General features: G+C 40.1%; 1 protein-coding gene across 1 annotated transcript in view; it reads right to left on the reverse strand.

Annotated features, from left to right (window-relative positions):
- The window catches only part of Pde7b (phosphodiesterase 7B), a 316,705-nt gene that overhangs the window by 209,403 nt on the left and 82,767 nt on the right, over positions 1 to 24,535 (reverse strand). The window contains exon 2 of the mRNA XM_038340282.1: positions 14,008 to 14,068. Within this exon, the coding sequence (XP_038196210.1) occupies positions 14,008 to 14,068 (61 nt within the window). The remainder of the gene's footprint in view (positions 1 to 14,007; positions 14,069 to 24,535) is intronic.

Consider the following 24,535-nt stretch of genomic DNA (forward strand, 5'->3'; position numbering starts at 1 on the left):
AAGTAGTTTACAATGTACTTCCTGTTTACTTAGGTATATTATATCCCTCTGGGGTCTTTTATGGAGTTGAAGTATAGATAGTTATAATTTTCCTTAGTTATGATAAAAGATAAAGTAGATATAAATATTGTAACTGTAATTCTTGCCTGATACCTGTCTTGCTTTATGTAATTTTACTATGTTAAAGTTAAAACTTTCCTTTTTATTTAGACAGAGAAGGGGAAATGATGTGGGTGGGATTCCTCTCTGTATGCTATGAATATGTTTTATTGCCATTGGCTATTAAAGAAGCTGCTTTGGCCAATGGCTTAGTATAGTAAAGCCAGGTGGGAAATCTAAACAGAGATATATAGAGAAAGTAGGTGGAGTCAAAGAGATGCCATGTAGCTGCCAAAGGAGACAGATGCCCCAGAACCTTACTGGTAAACCACGAGCCTCATGGTAAAATATAAAATAACAGAAATGGGTTAATTTAAGATGTAAGAGTTAGTTAATAAGAAGCCTTAACTAATAGGCCAAGCAGTGTTTTAATTAATATAGTTTCAGTGTGATTATTTCATGTCTGGGTGGCCGGGAATAAACAAGCAGTCTCTGCCGACATAAATGTAATGGTCTAGAAATTTACAACTCTCTGAAGTCACATGCTTGAGATCTGTCCCCTGAGCTGCTACATGCCCCATAGCTGAATGAGATGGGAGAAGTTATCTATTTGGGGAAGGTTGGAAAGTATCATGAGGATAAAAGGATGTTGGATATCAGGAAAACACAAAGATATTGTAAGTTCTGACATTTTGAACAAATTTGGGTGATGACAGTTTATAATATCTATTATGTGTTTTATGAAGACCCAGAGAACAGAGCTTGAAATCTCCAAACATAAAGAAAGATAAGAAGAGGGAAATGGGGTTGGGGAGGACTCAGTTATTAGAGGGCTCACTGTTCACCTAGGTTCTTAATATTTTATGTAACTCCAGTTCTATGGGCTCCAACACCCTCTTCTGGCCTCTGTGGGCACCTGCACACACATGGTGCAGGTAAATCCAGGCAAGCATGCATAAATATTAAATAAATAAATAAAAATTTGAAAACCAGGGAAAGGCCAATGGTCTTGGTCTGATGATGAATGCACAATGTATACAAGTATTGAACTATCACACCAGACCCCATTAATGCACACAGCTGACAGGCTAGTAAGAACCCTTTTAAATATTCAGAGATTTGCTTAAGCTTCTGTAATAGCCAGTTCCACATTTCTGCGAAATCATCTGAAATATAATCATAACCATTCAAGTTCTGTCACCCATAGTCATCTTGGCTTTTCATGAGTTAACTATCTTGTAACCAAATTCTGTAAAAGAACACTTTTCTTGATATAAAAGGGGAAATAGACAGGATAGGTACCTTTCACAGACTGCCTGGTGGAATTAGTGCTTAACAACCCTGTTCAATAAATAACTCAGGATTTCAAGACTAAGACGCAATTTTCTCCTAAGAAATGCAGAAACTGTATGGGTGAATTCAATACTTACTTCAAAAGCACACAGTACTTTTTCTAAGTATTTGATTGTTAAGAGAAGGCAAGATGCCCTAGCACAATTTTTGACATTGTGGCATGAATTTTAGAAGGTGATATGACGTGGTACCTCTTTTCCTATGGTTAGTAGACACATTCCAAGAACTGTCAGATTTGTAGCATAGCACAGAGCAATAAAGATACTGTTATTCACTGGCCTCTTGGGATTCTACACTCTATTAGTATTCTGACATTGGTTTGTAGTCATTATCCACTTGACAATGAGTCAGTTATTGAGGAAATGCATGCAAGATAATAGGACAATAGCATAACCATGGAATTTTGTGCTCTTATGATCTAGTATTCTTACTACACTGTTCAAAGCTTAGGGATGTCCAGGTACACAAATTCCACTTTGCTATACATATCTGCAGTATCCAGGATGGTATCATGCTACATAGGTTTGTTGCCTAGGAGAACTACAACCCTAGGAGACTGTACCATTCAGTTTGGGTGTGGAGTAGGCTATACTTGTAGGCTTGTGCAACTATATTCCATGATATTGGAATAATTATGGAATCACCTAATTATGAATTTCTAAGACCACTTTCCCACTGATAAACAATACATAACTGTATTTCAGAAAAGAGTGCCTCTTCCAGAATTAAATTCCCAATTTTCCATAGTGTCACACTGAACTAGAACCCCTGGAATCCAGAATCAGAGTAAAGACAAAATAATAATTGGTGAGATTTTATGATATTGAGTATTTTGTTAAATTACAAGTCACAAAAATTTTAAAGATGTTAAAAAAAGATTTTAAGTTGACAAAAAATCAAATATATCAAACACATATGAGGTATCCTCAGTTGTTTGGCTAAGACAACAGCAAAATCTATGCATTTGTTTATCGTCATTTTGAAATTTTCCTTCAAGGCTTTTTAGTGAGAAGCAATTAGTAATTTTTATAGTGTCCATGTTAGAATTACAAAAGTTGAAAACACAAATTAATGAGTCTGTTGTGAAAGTTTTGGACTTTTGGAAACTGCTATATGAATGTACCCATTAGTTACTTCTTTGAGACGAATCTGATAGGTTAATATCATGTATTCTGAAATTAGGAATTTCTGAATATTCTGAAATCTGACAAAAAGATGTTTTGGTATCTTTTGTAAGAAACCTGACACTTATCAGAAACATACAATGTTCCAACATTTAAGTAAGACAAAGGCATCAATTGCTACAATGGGGAAAATAAGTATTTTATAATAATAGGGGTAATTTTGTTTTACCTTGAAAATGCCTATGATTTATCAATGTCTATAAAACTTAAAAAAATATTTGCATATTTATAGCTATGAAGCATATGGTTGGCTATTGACAGCATGGGACCTCATAAGGAACTCTGTGTGAATATTTGCCTGCTTAAATGATGCAAGTTTGTAGCGCAATGCATTTATAAACTGCTCTTCCTTCAGCAAAGAGCACTAGGGTTGTCCTCAGGTCAACCCTGAGAAGGGTACGGGAATACTATAAAAATACAGTTGGATGTATGCTAAGCTTCCTAGGAAGAGTCTTCTTGGGAGCATGAAATGTGTAAGGAATAAACCAAGGGTAGAGAGGAAGAGGTGGAGATGGAGCTGGCCAAGAAGGAACTAACATCTCCTCATTTTTTCCAACATTCCAAGAGTGTAAGTGGCTTCATACCACCTGGGTGGAGGTGATCGTGAGGCCTCTCTCGGCCAAGATAGGCCATGCCAATGCCTTCTGGGTCACCACTGGACGATGGGAGAAGGTCAGGAAGGAACATATAATCTTATGAATTTCTTATATCTCCATTAGGGTTGTTCTGCACGTCTTAGGAGTTGTAGGACAGTGCTGAGTGCTTGGGTCAGAACAATAGATAAGACAGGACTCCCTGGGAATGTGCAGGCTAAGTAGAGAGAGGAGGAAGAACGCAATCTTTAGTTATGAAGGGAGGGATTTGTGAGTTAGGATCTAGGAGGCATCACCATGCAGGTTACCTTGGCCGGCCATTGGAAGAGGAGGAGGAGGAGAAGAGGCAGCTAAGGAGAAAAGAGAAGGGGAGGGTCTTCATGAGCAGAGAGTATTTACTTCTCTGAAATGTGTGCTTGGGAAATACTTGAAGTTTGGATCTATGTATTTTTATTTTAAGGAATGGATCTTGATATATTAGCTCACAGTTGCTAACATCAACCAGGTTCTTAGAGTTGTTTCTATACACATGGCAGCTGACATAACGGGCACAAGTATTTATAATTCAATACTTTAACTTTTTTGTATTGTTTTAATATACACGGTTAAATCTGTAAGAACATAGAGATATAATATATACACTTACATATGTTAGCTACACATCTCTGTATGTATATACACATATATAACATTTTTATGTCTCATAAAGTCTTTTTCATTTCATATATTAGTTTCACATTAACCTATCTGTTTACACCCTTTCTGTTCCTCCTCTCCCTACTTCATAAACTGGAAAGTGATTTCATTTCATTTCAGCTACTCCTTTCCCTCACCCAGGAGGTCCTTACTCCATCTGAGTTTTCCTTGTCCACTTGGCTCCATGCTATTATTTGCCCCTGGGCCTGCTGATTGCTGTCGCCACTTCTCACATGTCTCACATGTCCCTCAGGTATCTGTCAGCTGGGATCTCACCTGACCCTTCTCCTCTCGGCTAAGATTACCACATACCATTCTTCTGCCTCTCTGTTCTTTTATTCTGAGTCTCCTACACATTTATTTGTTTATAGACTCCTCCTGAGCCTGCTGAACCCCTCTGGGGCATGCTTCTACATGTCCCTAGGTTTATTCTATGTCACTCCTCACCATGCCCCCAGTGGTGTCTTTCCTAATGTGCTGATATCACTACCCGCCTGAAGATCTCTCCTGTGACCTCCAGACCCTCTCCTATACCCAAGTTTTCTGGCTATCTCAAATTGATCACATCGAGAATTTGACTCACAACTTCCCTGTGCCGTCCAGGGCAGGAGACACCTCTGTGTGCTTAGCAGCATCTCCTGCATTCAGCCTTTGCAAAGTCCTATCACTTTCTGTGGTGCTTTGAAAGAAAACTGCCCCCCAAAGGGCATGACACTATGAGGAGGTGTGGCCTTGTTGGAGGAAGTGTGTCACTATGGGGGTGAACTTTAGGTTGCCTTTGCTCAAACTACACTCAGTGCTGTGGTGATATTTTGTTTGTGCTATACAAATGAAGCTTGCCTGAAGACCAGGGTGCAGAGCTGCTACACTATCACACTAGGTAGCTGTAGAGGCCAGGCAGTGGTGGTACACATCTTTAATTTCAGGACTCAGGAGACAGAGGCAGATGGATCTCTGTGAGTTCAAGGCCACCCTGGGCTGTGTGAGACTGAATCAGTCTAAAAGAGAAACAGGGCACATACCTTTAATCCCAGCACTAGGGAGGTGGAGACAGGAGTGGTATGTCTGCGTAGAGAGAGGAATATAAGGTGGGAGAAGACAGGAGCTCAGGGCATTTAGTCTGAGGATTTGTGGAGAGAGGATCTTGCCCACTTTAGTCTGAGGATTTAGTAGAGGTAAAAGGTCTCTCTAGTGACTGGGTCCTTTATTTCTCTGATCTTTCCTCATTTACCCCGTTATCTAACTCTGGGCTTTTATTATCAAGATCAGTTAGAATTTACGCTGCATGGTAGGAGACACAGTTCACTTCCTTTTGCTGCAGATCAAGGCTTAGCTCTCTCAGCTCTTTCTCCAGCAGCATGGCTGCCGGCATGGTGCCATGTGCCACCATGTCCTGCCACCAGAGGATAGTGGACTAAACCTCTGAAACTGTAAGCTAGCCCCAATTAGATGCTTTCCCTCATAAGAGTTGCTGTGGCCATGGTGTCTCTTCACAGCAGCAGAAACCTGAGCTAAGACAGTCTTTCAAAGACTACTGTATCTCGCATCTTTTGTCCTCAGTGACAATTGTCGCAGTTCAGGCAGGACTCAACGTTTCTCACCTGATGATTGCTATAATTTCCTAAACTGGTGTCTTTCTCATATTGTCTTCCTCCTGGGCATCCATAACTCTGAGTAGGTGACCTGTTTAGAGCCTCGTGTCACACTGTAGATCCTCTACTTAAGCATCCTTGCAGTTTTAATTTATTTTCTGGTCCTGTTCTTCCTCATATCTAATTAGCTATTTCTTCCCTCTTATTTTATTCTGCAGGCACAATTACCTTCTTGCAGAGTCTCTAGTTGGCCACATGGAGTTGCGTGCGCCATTTGCTTTGTTGCCTAAAACTGACACCACCTTTGCCAAGAGGTTCCCACATCAGCTTCCCCAGGCTTCCCCGCTGCTTCTCATTTGCCCTTTACTGCACATTGCCCCAGGTCCTTCCAGACATAGTTCACTGTTTCCCATGGACAGAGGTGATGGAGGAGAGTCATCTGTCTGTGTGTTACTTTCATTGGTTAATAAAGAAACTGCCTTGGCCCTTTAATAGGACAGAAAATTAGATAGGCTGAATAGACAGAACAGAATGCTGGGAGAGAGAAGGCAGATGCTTTAGGCAGTAACCATAGTCAGTCACCATGCTTCTCCTCTCCAAGACAGACACAGGTTAAGATCGCTCCTGGTAAGCGACCACCTCATGGTGCTACACAGATTACTAAATATGGGTTAAAGGAAGATGTGAGAATTAGCCAATAAGAGGCTGAAACTAATGGGCCAGGCAATGTTTAAAAGAATACAGTAATTATTTTAGGTAAATCTAGCTGGGTGGCGGGACACAGCCCGCCATTCCGTCTATAGAGGTCTGTCCTTAGGCTTTGGCAGGCTATGATGCCATTGTTTGTGTTAACCATAACTCCCTCAAAGGCTGAATTTCACTGTCCTTGTATCTCCAGGCTGACACATAATACACATCTATAAATGTTTGCTAATTGCACGTGTTTTTCAGCTGCAGCTTTGTGTGGGGGGTGTGTAGCCTCACCTTCTCTACCTTCAGGGAGAAAACATAGCTCTCACAAAACTTCTATCGTGTTTGGGTTTGACAACTCGGGTTCAAGTAGATTGGTTTTCTCTTGAGTTGCCAGGCTGCCACTCACTCTTGGTGGAGCCCGGGAACCCAGCTGCATTGAAAAGCAAGATCTGCTGTTGCTGTGGCAATGCAAGCAGCAACAGTCTGTGGAAAGCAACCATGAAACTGGGGGACTTGCTTCCTCATGCAAGGCAATACTGACTTTCGAATATAAAATTTGAAAAAGCAGTAGGATTATGGAGTAAAGATTAATAGTATAAACCTCAGGGTGAAAGTTTTCCTGTTTTTTTTTTTTTTTTTTTTTTTTTATAAACATAGAGAAGATGAAATAATCGTCTTCCTCATTGGTCAACACAGGGTTCCATCGTGCCCAGGAATAATTTGAGTGGCAGAGGGATTCTGCCTTGCTCATCACCATGTCAGTCCTCCTCGTGCTCAGCAGAGGGTTGAGAGGGTGGGGCATACAGCAGACCCTGACAAATGCTGCTGATCTTCTCCACCTCACAATCTCACAACACGTTCTAATTGCCTATGTGTAGAGAACTACTTATTTCTTATCCAGAAATATAGAATGTTGTGCTTGGGAGTTGTTTTGTTCCCAGAGAATCTGACCTGGGTATTGGCCATACTAGATCCTAACAGAGGTTTATTTTTTATTTTTTATTATTTTGCTGTAACAACCTGGCTCTGGCACATTTGAGCGATGCCTGCAGGTGACTGTGCTGTTCTCACAAATGCATCAGCATGTATCCTCTCAGAAAATGATGGGTTCCTATTAGGAAATGGGAAGTGAGATATTCCAGGTGCTGGATGCTCAGCAGGGAACAAAACCGAGTCCCCACTTCCATGATGTTTATGTTCTGTGTGTAACGTGCTGTGGGGTGAGGCCGAGGGAGAGCATGGAGTATGTGGACAAATACAAATACGCAGCCTGCCATCGGCGCAACGCTGATGCTAAGACAAAGCAGGGCTCCGGGGAATGCTGGGAATTTCCCTTTCGCTGCTCTTGCTTTGGAATGTCCCGACTCCATTTTGTCTTTTGTTGCAGTTAGAAAATGGTGCCCAGAGATTTCATCACTTAAACAAACACATAGAAAGTGAAAATGGGGGGATACAAATGATAGGAATGACATATTTAACACATGTAAGTTAAAAGTAAAATCTGTGAGATGTTATCACTTGGATGAGTCAAAATTCAAGTGTGGACCTTAGTTTTAAAGTCGGGTGAACATAAACTAGTTCTTGCAGTAACCTTTCGTAGCCAATAAAGATGATTTATAAATATTTCTAATTATCATTTCTAGTATTAATTATTTCTAAGCAGCAAACACGTACATGGAAAGATCTACTGGCTTAGACAAATTGAGGTAGTTTAATATTTAAAATATACCAAAACCGTTCATTATTCCTCAAAAAAGATCCCATCAGAAATGGCTTGGCATAGTGGCTTAATTTTCTATAGTCAGAAAGTGGGGGCTGGAGGAGTGGGGTAATCATTTTGAATTTGAGGCTAGCTTGGGCTACATAGTAAGTACCAGGATAGTTAAAGCTGCATCATCAGATGCTGTATCAAAAAAAAAAAAAGAAAGAAAGAAAAAGAAAAAAAAGAAAAGAAACCATGACTGGAGACATTGCTCTGAAGTTACAAGCACTTGCTGCTATTATAGAGGACCTGGATGTGGTTTCCAGCATCCACATGGTGGCTCAAAACAATGAACTCCAATTCTCAGATATCTGGCACCTTCTTCTGGCTTCTGTACACATCTGGTGCACATACTTACAAGCATGCAAAACACACATAAAATAAAAAAATTGGGTTCATTTTTATAAGTAACTGGCTTATATTTTTGTTTAATACTATGCTGCAGAAATGAGAAATGAGCATACCATGATCTTTTATAGCTAAACAGAAACTAATCTCTCTAGCCAGACCCAAAAGTCCAGAGCCGCTGACCAGCTAAGGTGTCTGTTGTTTTGGGAGAGGATGCCAAGAGCCAGTTATCTCCACTGAACTTTTTGTCCATTTACAGTGTCTTCTTTTACCCTGAGGGTGGCTTGAATACTTCCTGAACACTCCTATTCCTCTATCTGGGCTTTTGAGGGGGACTCTAAGATCATCCCAGGCCTGTCACTTGGTTGACACTCGGAGCTAAACCCATGCCTCCTCCCATTCCACTCTACACATTCCGCTCTTTGAAGTCTCAATACATTTGGCCTTAAAAAAAATGTTTCATATTTTGGGTTTCAAAAGTTAATACTCATTGAATTGGAAGCCTTTTGAAGGAAGGGACTGCTCCCCACTGGTCTTTGGTTCTCACTGTTTCCCATAGGGTCCTGGAATGGAAGGTGCTCAAAGAAATCTAGTTCATGTAGTTTTGAACAACACATTCATATTTATAAAGTCATCTTCATGTTTGTACAATGTCTCAGTTTTTTGGTTCACTTTCAAAGCACCATCAGTGGCCTCAATCAATAATTATTTTTTAAAAGAAAATCATTGTTTATTATTTATCAACTTAATGGTAGATAACTAATATTTAGGGCCGGTCCCATAATAGGCATTACTTTGTAAAATTTCTCATTTTATCATGGATAAAAAAGCCCCTAGATCTAGAAGAGAGAGATATTTCTTTTTCTGTCTTGTAGGAAAACTGTAAATGGTAGCCTGAAGCGATGAAGCTGCTTGTGTGAGCAGAGCATACAGTCAGGGTTTCAGAGCTGGGGCTGGAACACAGACCCTGTTATCTTGTGTTGAGAATTAAAAAAAAACATTGACTTTAAGGTCTCCTGTTACTGTGAAAATTACCAATCCAGCTCAGCGTTTATATAGCAAATTTCAAATGTCTAACTTGAACATCTCGTGTAAGCCAGACAGGTAATCAAGTTCTTCCAGAACATTCGGAAGCAAAACAACTTATCAGCACAAGTGGATTCCAGTATGAAATAACAGCAAAGCCACAGAATATTTCAAATTAGAAAAAAACCCAGCCCTGATAAAAAATGGGAAACGGAGCCAAAATATCTTAAGCTACAAATTAAGGATTTTTATTTTTATAGAACCCTACTTAAAAAGTAAGAGAAATTGGAGTAGAAAGAAGTACCATGTTCGATCTCTCTCTTTGTTTAAAAAAAATTCTTTTTATAAAGAAAGTGTTTAAGTTTACAGAACATGGCTAACACATAAAATGAGAATTGAATCAACACCGATCATTCTTTTCAATATTCTCCATTCTTTTTTGCCAACACTTTCATACCTTTGGAAAGTAGCTTTAGTAACTTGGCATAGTCCATGCATTATTTCCAAAATTAGGAGATAATTCTCTGTCAGTTTCTCTTCCTTTATATAAAGATCACTTCCTTACATTTTATTAAGGTTCAAATTCTGCCTTACAGTTGCATATCTTTTAATATAAGCTTTAAGGTTAATTAGAATTGAAGAGAGACCTGTACAGAGTGTTTGAGTGTCGATATGGGGTTTGCAATGGAGGAAGCTTGAAGTCACCAACCTAAGTGTGAAGCAGAGAACAAAGGAGCCACTTATTATAGTTTGCGTGCTGACTTGTGGCCACGGTTGGCCTCCCTGAACGATTCTAAGGCTTGCGCAGCTAGTCCTCTGTACGGGCAGCTGTGCAGCCCACAATCTGCCTTCAAACCTTGCCTGTCCTATTCTCCTGAAACTAGAAATGAGTCTCTGCAAAAACAATGCAGGACAGTAATTGATTCTCACTTAAAATTGTATTGGATTTAGTGTTTTGGAGTCCCTTAAGGTGATTATGACACTTATGTATCTGTTACGATAATGAGCCAGCAGCATGATTTTCTGAGAGGGTGATTTATTCATGAAAGTCCTAAGGTAGACAACTCAACATACAAACACTGCCACCACCCCTGCTATAATGATCGAGTATTCACTGGTAGAGAAGAGGACAGACCTGCAAACCTGTCCCTGCCTAATGACCCTCCTGCACATTCCATATCAAGCATGCTGAAACCAGAGCATAGCCCGAATCCAGGCAGGTACCTCAAAACTGGAATGTAGGAAGGAAGGGAAGAAGAACCCGGGAAGAAAGGCCAGAGAGCTTGATAATATAAAGATGCAGATGACCTAGGTTGGCCTCATCAGGGATCAATACTGGGTAGCATAGAGATCCAAGATAAAGTTTTCAGAAATACAGACTATATATTTTTTTCTCTTAACTGGAAATTTTGATTAACTCAATGCAATATTACAAAATCACCTGAAAAAACATTCATAAAACTTAACAGTCCCTTAAAGTACCAGACACCTTATCATTTGTTGTTGTAGATGAAATATTTTCTCAAGAAGGGTTTCAGGAAGGGGAAAAGACACATTTTCAGGCTCCTCTTAAAGGAAGAAGGAACCTACTGTGCCTCAGACAAGGCAGAGGAGACACCCTTTGAGGAGTGTTCATATCACATTCTTTCTTAAAGAAATCAAAAAAATGGCCTCGGTTTTAGTTACATGTAATAATAATGTGAATTTCTATTGCTTATCTCAAAGAAATGAATCCTTTCAACTCTTTTTGTTCTCTTCAGCTCATAGCATGGAAGTCCTGCTGAGGCAGTGGTCTAATGACAGATTGATCCATTAATATTGATACTAGGAGAGCTTGATTTTGGTATTCTTTTATCTGTAATGCCAGAGGACTTTATCAAAGTTTGAATTAAAGCTTGTGTCAATTCCCTTAAGGGATAAATAGGGATAAATAAATACCTCTTCAGTGTAAGGTCCTTCAGGACATAGACAATTTCCACTCTGTGAGAAACTCCAAGTGTCTACCATGACCTCTGCACACCCCAATTGCATTATAGATTATAAATACACAGTATTTACAGGTAACATATAATAGTTCTTCTTATGTGTTCTTAATCAGAACTTTTATTCTCATTTCCCTTTTGTAGTATTTAGTTCTGTGTCATTAAGAGAAGCTAATGAACTCTACAAGGCTAATGACTGATGCACCGATCATGCCAGAGATATCTGTATTGTGAGAGACCAGACATCTCTTAGTTGACCTACAATAAATGACCGAGCTGTGTAAGATGCCCAGGATACTTTTCACCTGTCATTTTCAGTGCTCAGTTAGCTACAATAGCTATGGTAGTAGTTAGAAAAACATAACTGATTAATAACAATATATTCCAAATCAATGGGAATACATTTGATCATCCAGAATGCCCACTGACAGGCATAGAAAACACACTCAGAAAAGATGGGAAGGCAATTGGTCTTCCTTTAGGTAAATCTCAGTACTAGATAGTCCTTTGCCACCCTTCTCCTAGCTAGTTATTAGTCAAGCACTTACAAGAGAAGCAGAACCTAGGAAAATTTATCCAAAGTTGATGATGTCAATGGCTTTGCCAGCATCATGAGTTAACGACTGATTGAAATTACTAGATCAGGTGGAAAAAACAATGTAAACTTACTTTAGTGGTTCTCACTGTGGTAAGTGGTCTGAAATTTGGAGCATTTGTTTCCATTTCCTTATATGTGAAAGAACTCAAACAATAGCTCAGCTGTGATTTTGTGTGGAAATTGAATGAACTAAATGATGAATAGATAAAACATGTTCATAGGATGCCTTCTCAAATCCAAGGTTGGGAACCATTGCTGGACAAATAACTTTTTTCTGCTTCCCCCTCTTTCTTTCTTCTTTCTTTCTTTCTTCTTTTTCTTTCTTTCTTTTTTCTTTTCCCTCTCCCTATAAATCTTACACTCTCTATTCTATCTCTATCTCTCTATTTCCTTCATTTTTACTTATCTTCCTTGCTGCCTTCTTCTTCTTTTTCTTTCTTTTTTCTTCTTTCTTCTTTCTTCTTCCTTCCTTCTTCCTTCCTTCATTCCTGCCTTTATTCTTTCTTTCTTCCTTTCATTCTTCATTCTTCTTGTTGCCTTCTTCTTTCTTATTCTTCTTTCTTTCTTTCTTTCTTTCTTTCTTCTCCTTCCTTCCTTGCTGCCTTTCTTCTTTTCTTCCTTCCTTCCTTCCTTCCTTCCTTCCTTCCTTCCTTCCTTCCTTCCTTGCTGCCTTCCTTCCTTCCTTCCTTCCTTCCTTCCTTCCTGCCTTTCTTCTTTCTTTCTTTCTTTCTTCCTTCCTTCCTTTCTTCCTTTCTTTCTTTCTCTCTTTCCTTCTGTCTACCATCTACTTTTATCTATAATTTCTAACTAATATCTTGGGATATTAGTCCTTCTGAGGAATTTATAAAGTTTAAAACCTAGCACTGGATAGCTGAAAGCAGTATGCAGAGGAATGCTGTAATCATCACTCATGTGCTTCTGCTAAAATATCCAGGTTCTAGTAGCCCTAAAAACTTTCTTCTTAATTCAAAACATATGAGAACTCTACATAGCAATTCTCTATTAAATAACAGTACAAGAGAATAGGAAGTATTTGAAGTCTAGACAAATGTGATATCTTTTTCATGTTTGATTTTTGAGTCATGAGTAGCCTTTAATTATTTATTTGGCTGTCATCTTGAGTTATGAATGACAGATCTTCCCATGCCTCTATTTACCTGACTGTGTGTGTGTGTGTGTTTTGGGTCATTTTACTAATAATCTAGGCTGTTAACATGAGGAGCCCAGAGAAAATGGATAATACTAACATCACTATGTCCTTACCTTGTTTATGATGTAGTTTTAATGAACAAATGCAAACGTCTATGTAAATAAAGCAGTTGAGACCATTCAGTTGCCCTTGCTACTGCAAATTTCATATTGTAATCAATGTAAAACTCATTGGGCAAACTTACAGCAGCCCCAAGGCTCTACAGTTTAGAACCTTGCCATGGTCTACACCATTTCTCACTTGGTTAAGTATGTCACTCATACACTTTGCTGGACTCATTTCTAATCTATAGTGAGAAAAAATACTATTGACTTTCTTCCTTAGCAGGATAGTATATTTTATTGAGTCTGTAAAGGGCATTGATATTATATCATCCCCCTACACACAAAAAGTTTTGTTTTTGTACTGCTATTTGGATGCAGATGCATTGTGGGTAACTAGGTTGACTTCTAATTAGTTTGTATATATACATAAGTGTTATAAATGAGGGCATCTTGTGATGTTATAATACCTAACAGTTTTATTATTTATCTTATAATCTCAGACTTAGTATGTCTATGAGATTCTTCTTGCATTTTGATCACAGTTTTTTTTGTTTTGTTTTTTTTTTTAAATGAAAGCACTCAATAGCATGCTGTCCTGGTGATCCAAGAAGCATTGAGACTCAGAAAAATGGACCAAGACTTAAAATAAAGATCCTTTTTACATCTTCTAGTGCTCTACAAATATATTAATGCTGCTTATAAACTCACAAGTGTACTGATGAGCCTTCTTACAATGGCATAAGAGGCTGTCAGTAAGAAATCAAAACAACATTGGCTCCACATGACATCAACATGCATAATACATTAGAAACAAGAAGCCTTCTTACCTAGCATGCAAACACATTTGACATTCTGATCAGGGTTCTCAAACAAGATTTCGCCACACCTCTGTAATAGAAAGACAGCCTCAGTTACTTTAAGATTTCAAATGAGAATTCTCAAGCCAATATATCCATGCAACTGACGTCACTATGATATTAGTCTACTTTTGTTTTCTTTAGTTGTCTGGGGCTTCTGTAGCAATGAGAGACTTTCCTGGGAGCGAAGTCTTTCAGAGGTTAGTCTAGGATGCACTGTTCCAATATGCTTCATGTCTCTGCTAACAGCTGACTCTGTGCTCTCATGAGAAGTCATGGTTTGGGATGTACCTAGTTCCTAACAGTTTCCGTCTCAGTGAAGCACCCACTTAGCAGGCTCAGTTATCCAAGTTCCATCTTTCTCAGGGTTTTCAGCATTGACATTGTTCTGAACTATTCACTTTACATACAGATAAAGTTATTATCAAAGTTGAGTGGCCAGTGTTGAACTCTCTGAGATCAGAAAAAGGACAAATTAAAAAAATGCAGAGGCAGTGCAGGATTTTCCTGAACTCACAGACTCAGGGAATGACAACCTTCTTGCCTATAGCTTAGTTTTCATTTGTATTTCAAAACTGTTGTGCAAGGCAAAACTTAGCCAGCCAATCCATTATTTAATAGGCCACTTCTGCATGATAAATATGATTGACAAATGGGATTAGTATCTGTGTTTATAAATGAACCACACACAGCAATAAGAACATAAGGAATCTGACAGAAAAATGGATAAAAGATATAGCAAGTAATTCATAAAGAGAAAATCTGAATGGCCACTAAACACAGAAATTATATTAGGTTATACCAATAATTGGGAATAAATAAATTATACTTAAGTTAAAGAGTTATTTTAAAGCCCACTGATTTGACAAAATTTAGAAAACTGGAAATGCTAAATATTTTAAAGAATTCAGAGAAATGTGAAGCTTTTATACTCGGGCTAGAGTATAAAATAAACACTTCAGAAAATTTGGCAAAGTCTAGTAAAGTTGAAAAGTTCATTCATTGTGATAGAGCAAGTGATTTTGTAGAATTTTAACTAGAGAAATCTTCAAAAACAGCTTCAGTGTTCTACTTAGAGAAGAAAAATGTCACTCATGAGTGCGCTCCTAAAATTAAACATAAATTAATGCTTCATATACCCTAAAAGTACATATAGTACACAACGTATTTATATAAAATACATTATACTCACAATATGGAATGCCGAACATACTTATTTTTGAAATTATACAAAACTTATACTTGTCATCAAAATGCCCTATTAGAGTCGGAGCGGTAGTTCAGTTGAGGCCAGCTCTTACAGTGCAAGAATGAAGATCTAAGCTTGGCTCCCTAGAATCCATGTAGAACCATGCACAATAGCATCAGCTAAAATCTTAGTACTCTTACTGTGGGACAGGAACTAGAGAGAGGAAAATATTCAGAAGCCTGTGGGCCAGCTAGCCAAGTGGTGAAATACGAGACCCTGTCTCAAAACATGGGAGGTGAGGGCCAACACCCGAAACTTGCTTTCAATGTCCACACATACATGCTTTATACACACTTCATACACACATATGAACACATATCACACACACACACAAGCATCACATACACAAAAGCATCACACACACACATGTGTGCACACAACACAGATGGTAAAGTGTATTATCATGCTAAAAAGACTCCATCTATTATGAAGTTGAAAACACCTAAAATAGCACATATTCCTTATGCATACATTAATTTACTAAAAAAGAAAAATGTGAACTGAATAATAAATAAGGTATCACATATAGGGTCTTTTAAAAAAAATCTTATTTATTTATTATGTATACAACATTCTGCTTCCATGTATGCCCGCCCGCCAGAAGACGGCACCAGATCTCATTACAGATAGTTGTGAGCAACCATGTGGTTACTGGGAATTGGACTCAGGACCTTTGGAAGAGCAGGCAGTGCTCTTAACCACTGAGCCATCTCTCCAGCCCCACATATAGGGTCTTGAGAAGAGATCAGAGAGATGATATGTGGGGGGGGGGCTACGTATTATTTGTTCCTTAGATTATTCTTTAAACTCATTTTTATATGAAACATTTTATAATAAGAATGAAATGGACATATCCAATATTTTGGATATCAAAGTGGCTCTTTGTCCAATGTAGGTCTGCTTCAGTGTCTCTGGGTTCATGAGGCCATTGTTTGTTCTTATAACTTATTCTTGCCACTTTCTAAATTATTTCCTTTTCATTATTTGTTCATGTAGTTCTGGGCCTGGCCTGGCCTGGAGCTCTGTGTGTAGATCATGCTGATGATCAACTCACAGAGATCGACCTGCCTCTACCTCTTGGGTGCTGGCATTAGAGGCATGAACCACCATGCCCATGTTTTCTTTGATCTAAAGAAGACCGGCAGTAGAGCAGTGTGATCCATTTTCCCTTTCTTTCAAAGTTCACAGCTTGGTTAACTCCATTCCCTAAAGGAAAAGGAACTCAAAATTCTTTACAGATAAATGTGAAATTCTTAGCTGAGAGAACCACTTTTAAGGTTGACCTATACCATGTAAGAGATGGAAAGCAGGTTCAGAGACTGGGAAAGCAAGCAAGGTTTGATAGGGAGTCAAGAGGTGGAACTTGGAGGAGCAAGTCTGGGCACGGTACAAGGCTGCAAGAGGGCACTGGATTCTGAAGGTAAGAGGGTGCTGAACTCCAGATGGGGAGTCCAGATAATGAGTCATCTGCTGACTTAGTATGGTCTCTATCATGCCATTTAATCTCTTCATGCTTCATCTCCTTGGAAGTAGCATGGGGATGTTGATGTGTGCCACCAAGTTAGATCAGGGAGCAAATATGGAGATTAACGATCCATGCAGTCTGAACCTACTGTTTCTTCCTGTGTTGTTTGTGTTTTGACCGAGGTTAAGCCCTTGAAAATAGTCAGGACCTATTTCCTGCATCACCTGCCTTTTAAAGTGGTATGCTTACAATTCAAAAGAGTTAACCATTATTTTTAGATGAAAGGTCAGAGATTTCAAAGATGCTTTCAACTTCTTGGTGGAATAACTCGCTAACAGGATTTTTTCTGGGTTAATGACAAAGCTTATATGTATGCTGCTGTGGGAGAGGTGCCCTTCTTTCGTGGCAGGGACTTTCCATGGCATTGTGGGTAGAGGTTGCGTAACTTCCCAAGCTATGATAAGTTAAGGACGTCTTGAGATGTGTCTCTCAACAGGCGTGTGTGTCTGGCCATCAGGATCTTTCATCCCTTTTGATCCCTGGTCATGGACGAAGCTGGGAGGAATGTCTGAAACTCCCAAGAAGCACGTGTTCCCTAGCAGTCATGCCCGGCCTGGGTTCACTGACCAGAGAAGCTCATTACCAAGTAGAAATGGGAGGTGCTGTGGCCCATCCTTTGAGGATGGGGCCTTCTGTTTCCCTGTCTATATCTCTACAACATCTGGAAAATAGCGGAGGCACCCTTAACTAGCTCTAACCGTTTTGGTTTTTCAAAGTTGCCTGATGACAGTAACAGGTTTTTAAAGCAGTGTCCAGAAGGGAACCTGACCATTCCCAGGACATGGCCCAAGCCACATTCCTTCTAGTTCCTTTTTCCCTTCTCATTGATACATAGTAGTGTTTACCAGGCCTTGACTGCCGGGTTCCTACTCAACTGTGCAGCTCAGGCAATGACCTAGTTTAAGGGATTAATTAGGTTAAACCACAGTGTCCCCCGTCTAAGACATGGGGAAAGGCCCTGTGTTTTGCTGGGTTGTGAGGTCGGCAACCCTCTTCCTTTGATACTCCAGTCGTGTTTATTGGGACTCCCCGTGTGGGCATCTCGATTCTGGAAGACTTCTGGTTCTGATCATCAGAATTATATTGAATTCTTAGAGAGACCACCTTTGTCTCATCTTCTGTGTCGGAAATAGCCAGATCATCTTATACCTGCCCAACAATTCCAGTGAGAACTAACCATAAATACCAAGGCATAACCATTGCAATGGCAACCCAAGATGCTGGGGCCGTGCTAGCAATAAAGAAATCTTCCTAGCACATGCTCATTTTTTTGAGGCACATAGACTACACTTTGTGGGAACTTATGCATGTGAATGCATTATCTTCACAGACCGTGAAGAATCATCATGAGTGACCCTAACGTGTCCTCTTGTATCCTCAGTGCTTTTATATGTCAGACCCCTGACAGCTCTTGGATGTAGACTTTGCTGACATTTATTGAATTTGTTCTAAGTCTTGTCAGGCTATCATTTCCTACTGTCATAATACTCCTGCAGCAGTAGAAAGCTGAGGCAAAGACAGGAGCACTTCCTGCAGAATACTCTGTTTAGAGAATGAGAATCAGGGTTGACATCTGACGGACACATAACCAAGATTTATGGATTCCAAGATATTGGCTACTTTGGTGTTCTTTACTGCACTGGCTAGGTAGACTCACCCATTAGCTTCTGACTTTTTGACAGAGAGCTCAGGCATTAGATAAGACGGACTCTATCTCAAAGTCCATTGCTACCTTCTCTCATCTACTCTATCATCAGGGGTCAAACCTGCTCTCCTAGCTGTAAAGTAGGGTTATGTTATCTATGTTATAGAATCATCTGAAATTTAGTTTTAACTCATTATCTGCAAGGAAGAACTATATTCAAACATTACAGGCAAAATTGAAATATAAAAATAAGGATAAACTTTAAACTCATTCATTAAAGCGCTGTGCTAATTCCCATAGTACTTTTCAGGATTAAAAACGAAGAAATACTCAGAATTTAAAAGTCAGTATTTTGCAAGTTGTTTTCCAATTAGTGTTAGTTCAGAGTTTTGTATATTAATTTAGGATTTGACTTTTGCTCAGAGAAGTTTTAAAATACTGCATCTGTCATTCACAATAGCTATAATATGGGATGAACATTAATTGTTGGATGCCTAAGGACAGTGAGGCCTTTTTCAAAACAGAATATTAATTTAGTCAGAGAAGGGAAGAAGGTAATTCTATCATTTGCTACAACACGAAGGAATACGTAGGGTATCATGCTAAGCGAAATAAACTGAGTGCAGAGAAACAAGTATCATATGGTCTCCCTCATATGTGTGATCTGAAAACACTGAATTCATAGAAGCCAAGAGGAGAATAGTGGTCACCAATGGCCAGAGAAAAAGAGTTCACCGGCTACAAGGATTCACCTACACATGGAGAATAAGATCAACAGACTGATATACAACACACAACGACAGTCATCAAATACACGGCACACTAGGAAACTGCTGAGAGTGTGCTTTTGTGTCCCCACCACAAAACAACGGTGAGGTGCTGCATCTGCTAATTAGCTTAGATTTGTCGTTTCACAATTATACATATTTCAAAATATTATCTTTATACTATAAACGGGCGTGCACTTTATTTTCTCAACTGAGAATATAGCCTAATCACTTTTCTCAACAATAGAAAACTATCTCAAAGTTAAAGCTGGTAACATTTTAAATGTAAAACTTTTAATTTCCACTAACTAAAACTGTGTATTCCAGTAAAATATACAATAAAATATATATCTCTTAATTAAATGGCATTTTCCCCATATCTTTCTCATAGTTTGAAAGTTGACAATAGTAGTAATTTTAGAAAACACATTTAAGTTTGTAACAGGTTTTTTTTATAAGTTTTCCTTAAAGAAAAATTAGGTCTGCTGTGATACTACTGTTCCAATGCCAGTAATCTACTCACTAGGAATTATTAGCTGCAGTGACGGGCTCACATTTTATTCCCGTTGTTTAACTCATCCCTTTCTTCAGACAATTGATACTTTATTTTTCTGGGGTTTGTGCATCTTTTTTATACCGTTATGAAACTTGCTATCACTCAGATGTAGAAACCTCCCAGCCGCCCTCCAGCAACTAATCTGTTTAGAAAAAGCCTTCTTGTGTCTCAGAAGGGAGGGGACAGCAGCCAACAACTGGAAACAGAGCTCCTCTCTGCTGGGAAGCAGCGTCTGTCAGCGTCAGCGGAGGCAGTAACAGTTTATTGCAAGTATATAATGTTAAATACTATCAAAAAGTGATGAAAAGTTATGATTCTCTGATTTTGGTCCTCCCACATGTACACTTTTCTTGCTTTTAGATTGATTCGATGAAGGGAACTGAGCGTTTGGAAAATCATTGGAGGATCTGGCCACAGTCTGGGCTTCTGCAAAGGACTGCAAACTGGCTCAGCCGGCTGTGAGCTCAGGATGCTGGTGGACCGCACTGGGAAAGTGGAGAATGGGCAGCCACCACGGAACTGTTGATTTCAAGAACACAGCACATGGCAGCTGTCCAGGGATCCCAAAACTTTTGGCACAGCGGCCTCTTGAGATCCGTAAAGCCAATGACTGAATATTGGATGTTACTGTAGAAAAAAAAAAAAGCAAAAACCAAAAATCCCAGTATCTCTCTGACTGCGCTTGAAGCTCTCACAAAACAAACAAAAGTAAAACAAATCCTCAACACAAACCAGGCTCATTTTGGAAAACAAACAAACAAACATCAAAACTGAGTTTCTTGAGATAAAAAAAAAAAAACTAACCATGGTCAAAAAGTTGGGAAGTCTCCAGACTTTAGAACCTGCAGTAGCCTGAGAGGGAATATGTTCTTGGTCATCTGTGCTCAGGGCTTTGTGAGCAGCCATAGCCACACGTGTGCAGCTGCAATGGGACGATGAAGGTTCAAACCCGACATTAGGAAGATCTTTCAAAATTGGTTTCCTAACGGTCAGGGTGGCACATCCTTGTAATCCCAGCAATCAAGAGGCAGAGGCAGGAGGATCACACAATAGAGACCCTGCCTGCGATAGACAGAATATTCAAGGTAGGTGTGAACAATGGGGGCAAGACTGCATTGCCAAAACCCGAAAGGTGACGATGTGGCACAATTGGTGAAGCCTTTGCCTCACAGTGTGAAGGCTCTGGTTCAGTCCTCAGCTTCCCCCACAAAGCCAAACAAATAACCAATAAGCTCCAGGTAACTCTGGTTTGCTTCCCTCCCATCTTACAGTTTTCCTAAGCAGAGAGCAGGATGGTGCTTATTAATATCTGGCCCATAGAAGGCAGGGCTAGAGAGGACACGTCTAAAGAGCATCCATGAGGTATGGCATCTACTAATACCGAACTCCTAAAAAGAGGCAAAGGGTTCAGAACTTGGAACCCATTAATGTCTCCCACAAAAGTTAGCAAATAAATGAATACTCATAAAAGACATTAGAAGAATGCCAAATTTGTGCAAGGACTGTCCCGTGAGTGTGGGTACCAAATGGGATAAGATTCAAGCCTACATCCTGTCTTCCTGTAGCCTAGTATAAAGTTGAAATATACAAAGTGAAGGGCTGCTTCAGTTATGGTACCCAGCCCTGATGGGGTATCACAGAAGGCTCTACTTCAGAGAAAGAGGTGACCTGTGGCTGGGTTTGGAAGGTAATGAGCTATCAAGAGAGATACTTCTACCCCATCACAGGGGAAGATGCCTGAGCAAAGTTTGTAGGATCAGATAAGTAGTTTCCAAAGACTGGAGCAAAACCACGGGGGTCATAGTAGAGGGCTTAATCAAACTGGTAGCCATGGGTGAGGCTGGAGGAAAGTAGGGACCTACAGTGGATTGCAAGTCTTTCGGGGCTGGGAGGAAGGTTTGTTTTGGGAGAGTGGAAACAATGAATTCTTTTAGTTTTGTAACAAACAATTGTAATTTAACGGCATCATATATCTCTGACCAATGGTATCGCCTACAATCTTTTTTCTTGTTTTAACTTCCCCCAAAGGGTACCGGAGCCCTCATTCATTTTTCTTGAATTGTTCCATAGAACGGCTATGACCTAAAGGATTCTCCAGCCGCCCAGTGGAAATCTTGTGTAAGGCTGACTGCCGTGGCTGTGGAAGCCATTAGCACCTTGTGTGGAGGCAGGGCAGCGTCCCGGCTTCAGGAGGATGTGTTTTCAGGGTCTCTTTCTTCGCAGTGGCTCAAGTCCACAAGTATTTTTCTCAGCACCACGTACTGTGTGGGTGGCACCGTCAGGCCTTCCTTTCTGCACACTGTGGCAGCCCTCAGCACTTCGGTACCAGAGGCCAACAGATTTGGAACTAGGGCAGATTTCAGCCCGGGCTCGTGTTTTCCTTCCTGCGAAGGAGCAGATTTCCATCCTATTGCAGGCTGTTAAAACGTCAGGCTAATAAGTTTTCAACGATCTGTCATTGCTGAACTACAGCAACAAGCTGGCATGGCCTTTGGATCCTGGCCTCGTGGTCCAACCCAACCTCAGCCAGTCAAAATAAGAGACACAACAGCAAAAGGGAGAGGGAGAAAAAAAAATCTAATCATCACCCCAAGCCAAGCAGAAATTCTTAACAAATCCATTGTTGCCAATTGCCAACAGCAACTCTGTGGTCTACCTAACCTGGTTTGACCCTCGGGAAGGGCCGTCTCTCCAAAAGCTCTAATTAGCCATGGTCGGGAGTGACTTGAAAGACATTTATGCCATGGCTATTGGGAAACGGGCCTACCTGCTTTTAACAGCTTTGTTTATTCCTCAGTCAAAGAACAAAATGTTAGCTCAATGGCGTATGCTTTCTATTAGGGAACGGCCGGCAGCAGCAATCTCCAGAGAGTCGCTCAGCATTTTATTACAGACCCCTATTTTTAAATGTTTAAAAAACTACTTATTATGAACCAAAAACTTGGAAAACCTGGTTAGGGAGGGAGGGAGGGAAAGAGGGAGGGGGAGGAGAGAGAGAGAGAGAGAGAGAGAGAGAGAGAGAGAGAGAGAGAGAGAGAGAGAGGGAGGATGAGAATTAAATTACTAAGCAAATGTCCAGAGTGAACTGTTTTCTGTCATTCTAACCCTAGACAGTAGCAGGCGCTAGAATGACTATGTCCTTCTTGTAGACCTCCTTCAGGGAGATACGAGGGTCAGATGGCACACAGGTTATTAGCTGGCACGCATTGAAATGCACAGTGGAAACTGCTCCCCTCCTCCCCCGTGTCATTAACACAACCCTAGCATCGAGGCAAGAAAAGCTGCATCTGAAGACCGTGGGCCCAGAGTGTACCTGACACATCTCTTTCAAGCACATCCAGCTACTGCAACCGAGTAGACACCTAGATCTCAGTATTGGGGGCGGGGAATCCTGGTATGGGCTCTGCAAAATCCTGTGTATCAGATGCAAACACATACACCCCAAATTGGAACAGTGCAAAGCTTGAGTGAGAATTTTGCAGCACCGTTTCCTATTTTATTTATTATCTTAGAGTCTCCAGGGTTGACGACCGGCCATGGTCAAAAAGTTTAATGTATACATAGTGAGTTATTAAAGGTGAAGTCAAGAAATAGTGGAAGAAACAGGAAGAGGTATAGGAGAACAGAAAAGTAAATGTCATGAAAAACACTTTAGCATGTTGAGGTTCAAATCCCAAACCTGGCCCTTAGTAGTTGTATGATCTGTGGCCCATTTGGCTTATGTTTCTGAGTCTCAAGGTGGAGATGAGGGAGGAACACCCCTGATAATGACTATATATATATATATATATATATATATATATATATATATATATCACTCCTGATAATGATTATATGTATGACATATATATATATATATATATATATATATGTGCGCGTGTACGTGTGTGTGTGTGTGTGTGTGTGTTATGGTTTGAATGAAAGTGGCCTCATAGGCTTGTGTATTAGAACCCTTGGTCTCCAGTGGATGAAACTGGAAGGGATTGAGAGATGTGCCCTTGATGGAGGAGGTGTGTTTCTTTGAGGTTTCAAAGCCTACACCTTTTCTAGTTCTCTTTCTCTCCTTTTCTCTGCCTTTTGCTTGTGGATCAGGTGTAAGCTCTCAGCTACTGCTCCAGTGCCATGGCTGCCTGCCTGCTTCCCACTATGATGGTCATGCACTTTTACCCTCTAGAACCAAGAGTTCCCTTAATGAAACACTTTCTTTTATACATTATGATGCTTTGGTACAGCAATAAAAAGGTTAGTCAGTGTGTAAACACCTCTCTACTGTAGACCCTATAATGCGACCATTATGAACGTAGTTTGTGGAAGAAAAGAGGGAGATAGGTGCACAGCCACTTGAGGGCGCTCTACAGCACTTACAGAGCACAGTTCCTTCATCAGTCATAGGGCCTGGTGAGGAAATATATTTTTCTCCTCCCATGGTGAAGAGCACTAGTCTAAAGGAGAGAAACCTACAAAGCTAAGGTCCAGAGGTGGATGCGGATGGATGGTTATGGTCAGCCTTCCTCCTGCATCCTTATCCTTGGTACTGAGGAAGGGTAAAGGATCTAAATGAGTTTAGGAAATGGTTTCTTCATGGGGCATCAAACTGGCCATCTCCTGCTGAGTATAGAAAAGCTTCTGAAAGATTGTCTGAGGATAAGGGAGAGAAGAAGCATCACCGTTACTCCTCGGTTGAGATGGAAGCACGAGATGAACTGGGAAGTCATTTATTCTAAGCAGCATAATTGTAGATGCAAAGATCTGAGGG

The sequence above is a fragment of the Arvicola amphibius genome, chromosome 8, assembly GCF_903992535.2.
Source record: "Arvicola amphibius chromosome 8, mArvAmp1.2, whole genome shotgun sequence".
In the NCBI taxonomy this organism is placed as follows: domain Eukaryota; kingdom Metazoa; phylum Chordata; class Mammalia; order Rodentia; family Cricetidae; genus Arvicola; species Arvicola amphibius.